The sequence below is a fragment of the Oryza sativa genome, chromosome 6, assembly GCF_034140825.1.
Source record: "Oryza sativa Japonica Group chromosome 6, ASM3414082v1".
In the NCBI taxonomy this organism is placed as follows: domain Eukaryota; kingdom Viridiplantae; phylum Streptophyta; class Magnoliopsida; order Poales; family Poaceae; genus Oryza; species Oryza sativa.
In genome coordinates, this window is record NC_089040.1 from 7,392,733 (window position 1) to 7,408,027 (window position 15,295).

The 15,295-nt window shown below is 43.1% G+C and overlaps 2 protein-coding genes across 2 annotated transcripts; one reads left to right on the plus strand and one right to left on the minus strand.

Moving 5' to 3' along the window:
- The first annotated feature begins 11 nt into the window (after positions 1-11).
- On the plus strand, positions 12-1,848 carry LOC9270797 (metalloendoproteinase 2-MMP). Its single transcript, XM_026026331.2, has one exon. The coding sequence runs from the start codon at positions 403-405 to the stop codon at positions 1,516-1,518; it is 1,116 nt and encodes a 371-aa protein (XP_025882116.1). The 5' UTR covers positions 12-402; the 3' UTR covers positions 1,519-1,848.
- A 4,993-nt stretch (positions 1,849-6,841) lies between these two features.
- Positions 6,842-10,696, minus strand: LOC107276738 (protein NRT1/ PTR FAMILY 5.8). The gene is made up of 3 exons (XM_026026241.2): positions 10,480-10,696; positions 7,895-8,424; positions 6,842-7,762 (listed from the first exon to the last, which is right to left on the minus strand). The coding sequence occupies exons 1-3, from the start codon at positions 10,684-10,686 to the stop codon at positions 6,991-6,993; spliced, it is 1,509 nt and encodes a 502-aa protein (XP_025882026.2). The 5' UTR covers positions 10,687-10,696; the 3' UTR covers positions 6,842-6,990.
- Positions 10,697-15,295: the final 4,599 nt, after the last annotated feature.

Genomic DNA, 15,295 nt, shown 5'->3' on the forward strand with positions numbered 1-15,295 from the left:
CACACATTTCTTGAACAGTTAAATACTTATAAATCCTTCACTTTTGCGTGCACTAACCTACCAAAACAAAAATTAAGCATAGCCCAAGTAGAATGAACCTTCCTCCCCTCTCACTTTCCTGGAATTAATACGCCCATTGTGCACATGGGGGTCACCTCACATATATCGATTGCAACAAAACACACGAGACTAATTCCGACCTTGACCAAACCAAACCCTACCAAATTATAGTACAATTAGAACAAAAACAAACCAAACATATTTACTTAGCCGGCTATACGCGGCTACGTTGGCTGACTTGGTAGTCAGTCTTCTTTGGACTCGTCAAGCTATAAACACAAGCTGATTCATTGCCTTTGCCTCTTCAAATTTCTTTTACCTCGCCCAAGAACCATAGCTGCAATGGCCACCACCACCTCCCCTCTCGTTGTCGTCCTCCTCGCCGTCGTCGCGGCGATCGCCGTCTCGCTGGTGCAACCGGCGTTCGCCTTGCCGGCCGGTCTCCCGGACATCAAGTCTCTCACTAATCCATGGTCGGCGTTCAAGAACCTCTCCGGGTGCCACTTCGGCGACGAGAGGCAAGGCCTTGGCAAGCTCAAGGACTACCTATGGCACTTCGGCTACCTCTCCTATCCGTCGTCGTCGTCGTTGTCGCCGTCGTTCAATGATCTGTTCGACGCCGACATGGAGCTGGCAATCAAGATGTACCAGGGGAACTTCGGCCTCGACGTCACCGGCGACCTCGACGCGGCGACCGTGTCCCAGATGATGGCGCCGCGGTGCGGCGTCGCCGACGTCGTGAACGGCACGTCCACCATGGGCGGCGGCGGCGGCGTCCGCGGCCGCGGGCTGTACTCCTACTTCCCCGGCTCGCCGCGGTGGCCGCGGTCAAGGACGACGCTGAGGTACGCGATCACGGCGACGTCGCAGACGTCCATCGACCGGGCGACGCTGAGCAAGGTGTTCGCGAGCGCGTTCGCGCGGTGGTCGGCGGCGACGACGCTCAACTTCACGGAGGCCGCGTCGGCGGCCGACGCCGACATCACCATCGGGTTCTACGGCGGCGACCACGGCGACGGCGAGGCGTTCGACGGGCCGCTCGGCACGCTGGCGCACGCGTTCTCGCCGACCAACGGGCGCCTCCACCTGGACGCCTCGGAGGCGTGGGTGGCCGGCGGCGACGTGACGCGGGCGTCGTCGAACGCCGCCGTCGACCTGGAGTCCGTGGCGGTGCACGAGATCGGCCACATCCTCGGCCTCGGCCACTCGTCGGCGGCGGACTCCATCATGTTCCCGACGCTCACGTCGCGCACCAAGAAGGTGAACCTCGCCACCGACGACGTCGCCGGCATCCAGGGCCTGTACGGGAACAACCCCAACTTCAAGGGCGTCACGCCGCCGGCGACGAGCAGCCGGGAGATGGACAGCGCCGGCGCCGGCGAGCTCTCCCGGCCGTGGCGACGCTTGCTCGACGGCGCCGCGGGCTTGCTCGTCGGGTTGTCGCTAGCGTGGTTGTAGGCAGCACCACATTTCCAGTGACCATTTCCATCGCTTTGGTTTGGTTGGTCATTTTGGTAGAGTTATTTTTTGTGCTATTTTTTTGGTTTGGATTAATTAGTTTTTCTTTGTTTTATGAATGGCTAATTGATTTAATTGCTGTGTATAGATAAAAATTAAAAACGATTGCAACATGCACATGCATGGATTGATTAATTAAAGTAGCTTCGAATCTTAGGAAAAGCTGTGCTTGTGATGCCACATATGCGTATAGTTTTTTTTAGGAGGGTGTTTGTTGATAGATTGAGAGATAAGATAATTGGAATGGATCCACATGAAACGACATCCTAATCCAGGCTGTATTGTGTTTTTCTTTTCTTGGGTGATTCCGTCATGTGTGAAAGTATAGCTGATTGGTTCATTTCCATCGAGTGTTGCTCCAACAGCCGGCGCTCATGACGCTGCTGCCCGGCCTGTTGCGCCTGTTGGCAATATGGCTAGTTGATCGGTTATACGCCTAGTTTATTAGGGTTTTAATTATAAATTTAGTGTTAGTGGACAGGACACCAATTTTAAGGGCGTGCATGACGTTACAGTGAGTGTATATAAAGTGTACATGTGTTTTTTTAATAGGCGTTGTAGAAAAAGGATGTCTCTTCTAACATATGGCCCTATAACTTTGATTACTTATATATGGATCTGTTGGATGTAGGTCTATACGTCAGCCACTCAGAGTCAGGGGAGATGATTTTTTTTTTTTGGAAAGAACATAACTCTAAAATGTAAAAACCAACCAAATGGAGGTCATGTTTGGGAGAAGATGGGGGGACGCTGATGGGCGATTGACCGTTTATGTATATGTATATGTATATATTTTTTATAGGCCTATTTGTATATATATTTATAAAATTTTTTTATATGCATATCATTTATGCATCCATGTATAGACATTGGACTCTATACATTGGACGTACAAAAATTCATACATATTGTATGAATTTTATGCATATACATGCATACTTTATACGCATATGAATAAACTTTATACATATACACATAAAGTTTATTTTATAAAAAATAAAAAAAATCTATAGGCCAAGAAGGTGATCATGCGTGCACGTGCGACTGATAGCTAATTAGCGATTTCGGAGAATATGTCATCAGCTGTAGCTACTCCTTGAACACATGATCTTCACCACAAGATTTTCACTTTAGATCGTGAGACGAGTCGTCGATGTGTCATTACGGGGGGTTAAACAAACGGAAATGGTAGCCCTGGGCTGGCCCAACTAGCCGTCTTATTTATATATTATGCGTTTAGTTTCAGAAAATACTGGGCTGACGCCGGCCGCCGTGTGCCCGCCCGTGTGATGTGTGAGTTGTGACATTGTGCAGCCTGCGATGATCCACGGCCAGCTAGAGCATTAGCCCGTAATTTGTTTGTAACTGCATGGATTTTCCCAATTCGTGTGAGAATTGTGAATTTTCAATTGGAAATTTTTAGATTTTGAACTAAACATGCACCTCTAAATGGCATGATTTTTTTAATACACGTATGTGTGTAATATTTATGGATGCCAGGATTTAAATCCTGGTGGCAGAATAATATTCAAGGCTCGAAAAAAATGTTGATTCGGCTACCTGGTGATGCTCTCTATAATTGCAGTTAGGTTCTAATATCCCATCTCTTTAAAACAATAATAATTTCAATTTCATCTCTTCATGTACTTGGCCACTATTATCTAAAAAAATATACTTGGTCACTCTTGCCCGTGTAGTACATCTGGTTAGATGTAAAGATCTGGTTTATCTCATTTTGAAAAAAAACGGAATTATATACTATACTTTGCGAGAGTCACCGTCCAATTGGGGGCGCGGGGCCCCCTTGCTGACGTGGGGCTTCCCGGTCAACCCTTCCAGATAACCTAAATTAACTGTTAACTGCATATTACTCCTGCGCTAGAAAGTAGAAACTATGGTTGATGGCTATACCGTCCTTTTCTATTCTTTACGTTAGGCAAAATTTTCTACATGACTAATTTGTTAATGGATATCATAAAAATATGCTACGTCTAGATGATATCTTCAAAAACTAGTAGTCTACTAGAGGATACCATAACTGTTATTTAATAAGTAAATTTTACAAAGCTATAGATATTTTGATCAAGCAATCGTAAAAACTATATATTTAAGATATTCTATCACAAAACAACAGATAAAGCGTCAATTTTATCATTAAACTTTATATTTAAGGCTAAATATCACAAACTACAGATTTAGTATCGAAATTATCACAAAACTATATATTTTAGAGGTTAAATCTCTATCACTACCATTATGTTGGAGCCATGAACGTTGTAGTTATGTAATTAAATTCGTACTAAACATCTAGTTAATTTTATGATAAATTTACTACTTAATCTGTAGTTTTGTGAAACTTCATATTAAATTTGTAATTTCATAATAAATTTGATGTTAAATATGTGGTTTTGTTATAGTTTGGTCAAAGTTTCTTTTATTAAATTTACTCTTATTTCATTATCTCAAGCTCACTGTAAGAGAAATTATTTAAAAAGATGAAAATGCCCCTTGAGTCACAACCTTCTAGCCTTGCAGCTGGAGTGAAGAAGGATAGCAATATACTAAGGGTGATTAAAGATTGAGAGTTGCATAATGTATAGTTTAAAAATTTGTTATTTTAACACGATTTCTCTATCTAATTATGTTAGAAATAATAAAATAATTGATGCAGCATACTCCGACAAATTATAAGTTTTTGAAGGTGTCATATAGCCGTGGCACTTTTTGGTGATGTTAAGTTCGTCAGTAAACTTGATGTTTCTATCAGCAAATTAGGCAAATTAATTATGGTTGTGTTTGGATCTCCTTACGCGCAAAACGAAGCTCGTATTATTGCATGATTAATTAAGTATTAACTATTTTTTAAAAAAATAGATTAATATAATTTTTAAAATAACTTTGATATATAAAGTTTTTTATGAATCACACTGTTTAGCAGTTTGAAAAACGTGTGCACGGAAAACGAGAGAGCTGGTTGGAAAAATGAGGAAGAACACAGCCTATATCCTCCATCTTAAAGTCGCTTTTCCATCGTCAGAAGTAGAGCTATAGTTTGGAGGGGCTCGGTGAATCCCAAGGTAACTAGGTAAGTGAAATTACCGATAGCTATTCGTCTTCGTCGCCGGAGAAGACGATGCACGAGATCTGCTGCCTCTCCTTTTCCGTAATTTTTTTAAGGGCATTTTCCACGTGTTAGTCAAGGTGAACCGTGGGCATTCATTGGCCACAAACCAAAATAAACTAATCTAAAATATAAGAATCGGTAATCTAGAAAAATAAAAAATGCGGTCACTGACTCCACTACAGTACTCTCCTTCGCCGCGCCGGGTCTGTCACCGGAAGAAATCAAAAGAAGCGTGCAACTAATTAAACAACTCATTCGATAAAAAAAATAATAAAGAACTCATCAGTCGACCATCGCCGTCCATACTTAAGGCTGTTCAGATTAATACCATTTTCAATCATACCATTTTTTACTTAAAAAATCTATGTTTAATTTGTTGCTAATTTAGTAAATATATAAGAAATCATACCAAAATATTATCATCTTGTAAAAATTTTAGTTTTGATAAAGTTTATTTTGGCTATAATCTGAACATACCCTTCATTCCCCCTTTGTGATCTCCATCCTCTTCGAGTATCGAGTATGCTTCTCTACGCACCGCCAATGACAGGTGGGCCAGCATCCAGCTCTCCCCACACGGGACCCCACCCGTCGGCGTCCCCCGACCCGGAACCTTCCTTCCGTTGCCGCCACTCGCGCGTTCGCCTGGTCGGTCCGCGCCGCCGCCAGCCGCCAAAGTCAATTCCCACAACCTTCCAGAATCCAGAACGCGTACTCCTCCTCCACATCATCCATGACCCCCCCCCCCCTCCCCAAGAAACCAAGAATCAAATTCCTTAGCTGTCCACGACCGCATTTACCTCATCCTCATCGATCGCCTTGTCTATAAAAGACACCGCCCCGGAGACCACGAGTTCATCCACCGGTCGACCTTTGGCAGCTTAGCTTACCCTATCTTACACGGCAGAGGCAGGGGTTTGTTTGATTGGTTGATCGATCGATTGACGAGATGAGCAGCAGCTCGTACGGGACGTCGTGGGCGGACCAGTGGGACTACGGCAGCGACCCGCCGCCGCCGTCGTCGTCGTCGGGGAAGAGGAGCGGCGGCGGAGGAGGAGGAGGAGGGAAGAAGGGTATGGAGAAGACGAAGGCGGCGGCGGCGAGCGGGCTGAGGAAGGTGAAGGAGGGGACGGCGCATGGGTTCCAGTGGATCAAGGACAAGTACCAGCAGAAGAAGTCCGGTGGCAAGAAGCACGGCGACCAGCAGAGCTCGGAGATCGCCGGCTACTGATCGTTGATACCACATCATATCGTTGATGATGATTTGAGGTGTTCTTGCGTGTAGATAGGTCGATCGGGGGTCATTCTTTGGACCGATCGATATATGGACGTTAATTTGTTCGTCTTTGTGTGTTATTTGTATATAGGAGATGAGATTTACTCCGGTCCAACAAAAAGTAACTCGAGGTACCGATACCTCACGGTACCAAATTGTTTCCGATCGTTGGATCTAGCTGGGTGGGTTGGGCATCGTTAGATCCAACGATCGGAAATGATTTTGTACCGCGAGGTACCGATACCTCGAGATACTTTTTGTTGGACCGAAGAAAAACTCATATAGGAGATGGGTGCTCTTGTTCGTAGTTTGTTTGATTCTGTTATTTTTTTTCTCTTGTAGATATAAAAGAGATTGGGATTTGTTTCGCTGTGTCTTGTTTATTTTTGACTCGTCCCTTGCATGTCAATCACGATTAAATCCTCTGCAAACCTAACAGAATTGGACGGCGAATTGGCAAATCCTCTGCACATGCTTTGCTTCACATGCAACGAACGTATATTGTATTTCCTATCCTTTGTGCTACACACACAAAAAGAAAAGGAAATTAAATTCCTCAACAAGAAATCCAGTATAGGAAATCGTGATTCACACGCAGCTTTTCATTCTGTGATCACCTTTCTTTCAGTGATCAATGACTGGTTTGGTTTGAGATCTAAATTAAGCTTACTAATATTTGATAATTTTAGTAGTGTTTAGTGTCTATTTGGTTTAAAGCCAAATTTTGACATGCCTAAGAAAATAGGTCATTTCAATTATGAACTTAGGCTATTTTGGCTTTAATCTAAATACAACTTTGCCTTACCAAAATTAGTTATGCCAAAACTTGCTAAAATTTGGTATTGATAAAATTTGGTAAGCCACAAACCAAAACAACCCCAAAAACTAACAAGACAAAGCCAGTAAATTCTCCCCAGACCATACAGATTTCAACACTGCTAAAATTAATCCTCTCTAATTCTCTACGACTCTACTTATATAATTGATGCATCCATGGCGGCGCCCGCGTTAATTAGTAGTACTTGCACAAGTGTGTGAAGACGACGAAGCTGACGCAGCTGAGGAGCGCCAAGAACCAGTAGTACTTGTCCAGCCGCGCCTCCCGGGGATCATCGGAGAACCACCCGTGATCGTGCCCGCCCCCGCCGCCCCCCGCCGTCGCCATCTCGAGCGCGGTGATGAGGAACGCGCCGACGAAGCTGCCGACGCCGAAGACGCTGAGGTAGAGCGCGATGCCGACGGTCCTCATGGCGCTGGGGACCTGGGTGTAGAAGAACTCCTGCATGCCCACCACGGTGAACACGTCGGAGACGCCGAGGAGGACGTACTGCGGGAGGAGCCAGAATATGCTCAGGCGGCCGCCGGACGAGGACGACGCGGCGGCGCGGGGGCGGCGCGCCTCGACGAGCGCGGCTACCGCCATGGCGACGATGGAGAGCACCATCCCGACGCCGATCCGCTGGAGCACGGTGATCCCCTTGCCGTGGCCGGTGAGCGGCACCACCACCCGGTCGTAGAGCGGCATGAGGAGGATGATGGAGACGGTGATGGAGCTCTGCAGCATCGCTGGAGGGATCACGAACACGGCGCCGACGCGGTGGTCCATCAACATCCCCTGCTTGGTGAAGAACGTCATCGGCTGCTGGAAGATGACCGCGAACATGAGCAGCATCGTCCAGATTGGCAGCAGCCTCACTATGATCTTGCCCACGCTTGGTGCTGCAGCCTCACTCATGGCCTCCTCCTGCTTCTGATCAACCAGCTTCAGTGGCTTATCCTGCAACCTGCATTTCAAAAATTCACATCTCTCATCCATAATTTCAAAACCAAATTCCAAGATTTGAGCTAGGTTGTTCCAAATAAAATCAAAATTCAGGTAATTTTTTAAGTGCAGCAAAACTGAACAAAAATCTTACTCTAGCTCAGACACAATGTCAGCGTCATCGTCGCCGTCTCTGGATGGCAGGGTGATCTTTCTGGCAGTGACACTTGCGAGAGGCGATTTGAGAGCTTTGAGGACGCTGTCACGACAAGGCTTGTGATGAACAACTCTCGGTTGCCTCTTCTTGTAGAGGGGAGTGCAACAGAAGAAGGCGGCGACGGAGACGGCCATGACGGCGGCCGGGACGGCGAAGCCGATGCCCCAGCCGACGGTGTCCTGGACGTAGGACATGGTCGAATTGCCCAGCAGGCTGCCGCTGCACATGCCGATGTACCACCACTGGAAGAAGACGCTCCTCACCTTGCTCCTCTGCTCTTCTGTTGTTGGTGTGCCATTGTCGCCGCCGTCGTCGTCGTCGCCGATGTCGAGCTGGTCGGCGCCGAAGGCTTGCAGTGAAGGGTTGTAGCCGCCTTGCCCGATGGAGATGAGGTAGAGTGGGAAGATGAGCGTCGAGTAGGGCACCCTTGTGCGCAACAGTGCCACTAAGGCAACTCCTATTAACACCTGGAGATTAAACAGTATCAGTGAGAAACTCACTGGCTATTAAAATCAAGGTTAATTCGATCCGTGCCATTACAAATATGTCATTTTAGATGAATTGTAATAGGAGTTATTCAGCTATTCAAAGACGTGCCATTGAAATTTTATAAAATTAAAACCGTGCCACTACCATCACATTTTCTATCTTTTTCCTCATCTGCACATGAAACCCACCTATTAGATTCATCGTCTTCCTCGATCCTCCCATCTATTTCTTCCCATATCTCTCCACCACCTCTCGGCCTCCCACCAATCGTGGTAATGGAACAGAAACCCCGACGGCGACGGCCCGGCTGTCTCCGACGAGGGAAGGGAGAGCTGCTGATATGCTGCCTCGTCACTGTTGCCGATCGACACGGACACCGCTGGGCCGGCGGACCGGTTCAGGGCGCGCGCCTTGACGTACACCGTCACCAGCGGCATCCCACCCGCCCCCCGCACGTGCCGCCATCTTCCCTCGGCGACGACAAGGACGATGACATCATCTTGTCGCCGCGGCCGGCCAATAACCACCTCGTGTGCCAGCTGCTATCCCTTGCGTCCTCTCTCGCGTTAGCGCTCTCCTCGTCCTCGGGCCTCTCCCTCCATCAGCCTCCTCACCGTGCGCCGCGAGCTCCTCTAGCGGCAGGAGCACCTCGCCGCCTTCTTCGAGTCTTCGCCGCTGTCGCCAGGTCTGCTCATGCCGGTTCGCGCGCGCCACTTGCTCCACCACGCCACCTCTATCACTTGCTCGAGCTCTCCACCCCATCACCGCTGCTTGTTTCCATTGTTGGGGATGAGGGTGGCAGTGGACAACATGTAAATAATCACCGCGACGCCGCGTGTATGCCAAGCGGCCCCGCGTTGGCGCCATGGATCGATGGACAACAGGGGCAAAGACTGATGATGGGAAGAGAGAAGGAAGAAGATGGAGAAGGAAGGGGATGGATGGAAAATGTGGCAGCAGTGGCACAAGTTCAATTTTATAAAATTTTAGTAGCTCAGCTATGAATAGACTAATTATAATGGCATTTATGTGAAATGATATATTTGCAATGGCATGAATCAAATTAACCAACAATGCCACTAAGGAAGAGGCGGTTTTCAGAGCAAGTTCAATAATATATAGCCAACTACTATTTTAAAAAAATAAAATATTATCTATAGTCAACTTAATAGCTTACTCATATAATAGATAGTTGTAGAGATATATTACATCGTTAATATCTAATCAACATATCTCTCTCGTATAGTTTATTAAAGCCCGTGCTACAGGTTACAGCTGGCTACAAATTTGTAGCCCGCTTTTCTTTTCTTTCCTTTCCTTTCTTCTCCACATAAGCACAAATGTGATGTGACAAGTTATACAACCTATTTATGTCAACTTATTATACTTGCTCTTAGGCTATGTTCTTTAGCTAGTGTTTCCAACTTTTACTGATCGTTTTTCACACACACGCTTTCTAAACTGTTAAACGGTATGTCTTTTTAAAAATTTTCTATACGGAAGTTGCTTTAAAAATTCATATTAATCCATTTTTTTAAGTTTCTAAGCTTATATTTTTGTGAAAGTTTTCTATAGGATTTTTTTTTAAAAAATCATATTAATCTATTGTTAAACTTTTTTAGCTAATATTCCCTCCGTCCCAAAATATAAGAATTTAGGATTGGATGGGATATTTCCTACTACCACCAATCTAAACATATTGTTTGTCCAGATTAGTAGTACTAGGAAATGTCGCATCCGATTCTAGATTCTTATATTTTGGGACGGAGGGAGTACTTAATTAATCGAGGGGTACATTATCTATCACGAAAAAAATAAATAGTCGACACACGTGTTAAGTCTAGTATTTGAACTCGGGTGAGCTAGAACTCGGGAGAGCTGGTTTCACTATCAGTTTTCTAGCCAAATTAAGTTACACTCACTTCACACGAGGTATCTTAATTAAACAACCATTCCTAGAGTCTCCTTAGGAGCCGTAAAAATATTGGTATCCATGATCAATCAACGGGTAAAAATAATGAGAGGAAACTTACAAAGACGTAGAACAAGGAGGAGGCCGTGATAGTGGAGTAACGGTCCCAGTAAGAGTCGGTGAGGACGGCGGTGAGGAGCGGCAGCATGGACGTCACCCCGCTCCACGCGCTGACGCTCTTCGCCGCCGCCGACGTGCTCATCTCCACCACCTCCGTCAGGTACGTCACCAGGTTCGACCCCACCCCCTTGTACGCCAGCCTCTCCATACTCGCCACCACTGCATAAACGCACAACCACCGTAAATCCATGAACACAACTCGATCCACCATCAGATCTCAACTTTGGTTGTGCTCGTGAGTGGGAGTTGGGTTCTAATTAATTAAGTATTAGATATTTTTTAAAAAAATAAATCAATATAATTTTTAAAGTAGCATTTATGTATTTTTTTTAAAAAAACATACTGTTTAACAGTTTGGGAAACGTATACATGGGAAAAAAATGAGAAAGTTGAGTTGAAAGTTTTTAGCCGAAAGTTTTTAGCCTGGAGGGTTAGTGCATTACCTATGATCAGGACACAAGCCCTGCTCAGCCTTGGTGTCACCACCATGATCGATGAATGTGTGGGCGCGCTACGATGATCGATTACTTTGCTTTCGCCCTGTTTGGGAGCTCAAGATTCTCAGAAAAGAACATTGAGTAGCTGGTTTTGATGGAAGTCTGGAAGAGTTGGATGTTCTCAGCTTCTTAAAATCTAGGTGAGAATCTGAATTGCTTCACGAACTGGAGACTCTGGAAAAAAAACTGCAACTGTTAGAAAGCTCTTCGAACAAGGCCTTTGCATTTTTCTTCCTCTGCTTTAGTCAGTAAATTACTGTCATGAAAAAAAGTACCCATGAACAACTTGGAGCTTTTGCGGTCAATTGAATTGTGCTAAGTTTTCGTTCGGCAGTGTTAGTTTGTGAGAAAATTTGTTTCGTTTTCCACGCACACGCTTCCTGAATTATTAAACGGTGTGTTTTTTATAAAAAAATTTTATATGAAAGTTGCTTTAAAAAATCATATTAATCTATTTTTGAAGTTTAAAATAGTTTATACTCAATTAATCATACGCTAATGGCTTATCTCGTTTTACGTACACTTTAGTATAATGTATATTTATGCTAGTCTACCAGGAGACAATTAAATTTAGTGAAATGGTTGTGTACAGAGCCGTTTGGCACTGCTTAAACTAAAAAGCTGGAGTACATCTCATTTTGAATTTTAGAATTTGATTTGATTTCGAAATTAATTTTAGGTGATTTTTTTCACCACTTACGCTGCGCAGCCTTATTTTCATGATTGCTACGACCATAGGTAAAAATACTTTGCTTAAACTTATTCTTAAAAATTACATTTCCAAATTTTGGCTTTAAAACAAAAGGTAGTGCCAAGGAGCCTATATGTTCAGAAAGACATAAATTTGTCCATGATTTTTCGTTACTTAAAAAGAATAATGCCACTCCTGTACTGAAAGAACTACCTATTGCGGAACACATCCATTGATGGCTACATATATAAGGTGCAAAGCAACGGAAAAGAGAGTACTGGCTGTTTGGTTCCCAGCCACACTTTACCATTACTTGCCAACAAAAGTTGCCACACCTTGCTTAAGGTGAGGTGATCAAATTGTTAGCCACAACTTACTAAGCCTAAGGGAATCTTGCCACACTTTTTTAAGCCATTGACACGTGGGACCCAATTTGTTGGAGGGGAATCTTGCCACAACTGTGGCTACAACCAAACACCTGTCAAATTTGCCTAACCTTAGACGTGGCAAACTGTGGCAAAGTGTGGCTTGCAACCAAACACACCCTAAATGATCCACCAAGAATCCCACAAATATATACTAGGGGTCTATTTAGAGAGTATCTGACCACAACAACATCTCTTAAAATTAAAAGCTCTTCTCATAGAATCTAGAAAATAACTAGAAGCTAAAAAGCTTATTTTTCTACTTTCTTCACGATGAAGCTAGATTCCTGTCCGATACAAATATCCTGTTCCGCACTAGTGTCACCAGCTACTTTTAAAATTCTAAAGCTCTCTAACCAGACCTAGAGCATCAAAACACGAGAGAGCGGTGCAACCACAAGAAAATGCTTTTAACTGTGCTCTAAAGTGCAATCAACTAGGACTGCTCTAGAATCCAAAGACTAACTAGGTCAACTCGGGTATCAAATCACATGCCGAGTTTAGATCTAAATTTTTTCTTCAAATTTTTAACTTTTCCATCATATCGAAACTTTTCTACACATATAAACTTTCAACTTTTCCAGCACATCGTTTCAATTTCAACCAAACTTTCAATTTTGGCGTGAACTAAACACACCCTGATTGAAATAAGAGGAAATTTGAAGAGTTGCGTACGGTACCGAACAAAAAAAACTCAGTAAATGTGTGTTTAGTTCACACCAAAATTAGAAGTTTGGTTGAAATTGGAACGATGTGACGGAAAAGTTGGAAGTTTGTATGTAGGAAAGTTTTGATGTGATGGAAAAGTTGAAAGTTTGAAGAAAAATTTTGGATTAAACTAGTTCCTAAATTTTTTTCCCAAAAACATCCCATCAAATTTTTGGACATATACATAGATCATTAAATATAAATATAAATAAAAACTAATTGTACAGTTGGCATGGAAATCACGAGACGAATCTTTTGAGCCTAATTAGTCCATGATTAGCCATAAGTGTTATAGTAACCCATATATGCTAATGACAGTTTAATTAGACTTAAAAGATTCGTCTCGGGGTTTCCATGCGAGTTATGAAATTAGTTTTTTCATTCGTGTCCAAAAACCCCTTCGAACATCTAGTCAAACATCCGATGTGACAGCCAAAAATTTTCTTCTCGCGAACTAAACACACCTGTAAAGGCATGACCAAAAAATCAACCTGCAGCTAGCTAGATATTCAGATTTCTGCTGAAGCACATATGCCGGTAAAAAAAAATGCGTGTTGCTAGCTAAGTTGCTTGTGGGCAAGGGCCGGTAAAAAAAAAAAAGATGGATCAAGAAGCACTCCCAATTGTCCCAAGCAGCCAGGCTAGACACAGAGCAAAAATACACACCATAAACCAACAGACAGACAAGAGATCGAAAACTAGAACATGAGCCAACTCATTGCATGACTTACACTGTTCATCCACTCATATATATAGGTATTGCTATACAAACTACTCCAAGTCCCAGCCCTAGTGAGACAAGCAGCTTAGCACTGGAGTGAACCTCCTAGATTAATGGGTGAAGGTTTCACCCTCACCCTTTTATAGGGTTGAACCTAACTAACCCTGGAGCCTGCTCAATAAGTCAATATTATTGTTTATATAAGGAAAATGTCTCCACTACACCACTGAACTATTATGATCAACCAAATTACCCACAAACTCGAATACCATATATTTTATATTCTCAATTATTTAACTGAACAAATAAACCCTCTAACTCAATTTGTAGTGGTTTTGATCCTAAGTGGCGTACATATTGTTGTCCAACAAGTAATTCTTTTCTAAAAAATTCGAGAATCAAGTGTATTGGCATACCTCGACCACTCATATAGACGCTGGAAGAATTGCTACAACGCTAGTCGAGAACCAAATGTAGTCGTCTCAACCAATCGTAGAGGTGGTGTGAGAATCGTTACAACGATGGTCGAGTACCAGGTGTGTAGTTGTAACCCGATCACTCATAGAGATGGTGGGAGGATCGCTACGACGCTGGTCGAGGACTTGGTATAGTCATACCTCGACCACTCACAGATATACTTAAGTTGGTTATTACATGCATATGTATCTCATTTGGTCAGCATGACTTCTCATACCGAAGAGTGGCAAATAGTTGGATGCCCCCGTTTTCTACCTTCTGGAAACAGCAAGGGAATATTCCTCGAATACATGTTTCTTTTTTTTAAATAGAGCACATGTTCATTGAAAAAATGTTTATTGTAGTAGTATATATCACACTCACCGACGGGCTAAACAAAATTATAAAGACTTTAATCACTTACAAGATCCTAACCCAAAGTCCTAAGTCCAAGTCAAATTATAAAGAATTTAGATATTCTTTAAGAATTAGAATCCTGCAAGGTCGCCAAGAAGCATCGATCTGAGTCAAAATAAATATATGTTAGTTTCTATTACTTCAAATGTGTCGGTACATTTCCTCTGATTCAAAATGTACAGCATATTTTGTTTCGTTTCGTTAGAACAAAGATATTAAAATATCATTTATGATGCAAATAAAATTATAAAAAGTAAGCACTTCTGAATATGAATCTAACAAATTTAATTTTGTACCATACAAATAATATCCTACTAAAGTAATTGTCACTCAAAGCCTTATCATAACAAAACAAAACAAAATAGGAACTATGTATATTTTAAAATAGTGCGAGTATGATCTACTCCCTCCATTCCCAATCAATTGTCATATAATTCTTTGACATATTATTCCTAAATAATCATCATATTAGTATTCATTTAGTAAGTCTGTTAGTTATCAATGCATGAGAGTGAATAGACATTGGTGCATACATCATACACACGATCCTTTATGATCAACGTGCAATATTTTGGTTTGTTAAAGCATCAACAACAGATTTGGTAAATTTTATCTCCAAAATTTTGTTTAGGATTGGCTAAATTTTTATTGATATATATGTGAAAATAGTTATCCCTCCAAGAGATAGGGTAAAATCTAACTCCCTAAAATCAAATAGTGCCCCATGAAAAATTATCAACAGAAATGCAGTTTTTCTCCATCGCCTCCCCTCGCCGTCCCCACCCTCCCAACCCTCAGCGATCATGTAGCGCTGAAGAAGATCTCGAACGTGTGCCCGTTTG

Coding starts and splice junctions, on each gene's coding strand:
- LOC107276738 (XM_026026241.2), bottom strand. CDS start 10,686: ATGGAGAGGCTGGCGTACAAGGGGGTGGGGTCGAACCTGGTGACGTAC. Junction 8,425..10,479: donor CCTCCTTGTTCTACGTCTTT/GTAAGTTTCCTC, acceptor TTTAATCTCCAG/GTGTTAATAGGAGTTGCCTT. Junction 7,763..7,894: donor GACATTGTGTCTGAGCTAGA/GTAAGATTTTTG, acceptor TTTGAAATGCAG/GTTGCAGGATAAGCCACTGA.
- LOC9270797 (XM_026026331.2), top strand. CDS start 403: ATGGCCACCACCACCTCCCCTCTCGTTGTCGTCCTCCTCGCCGTCGTC.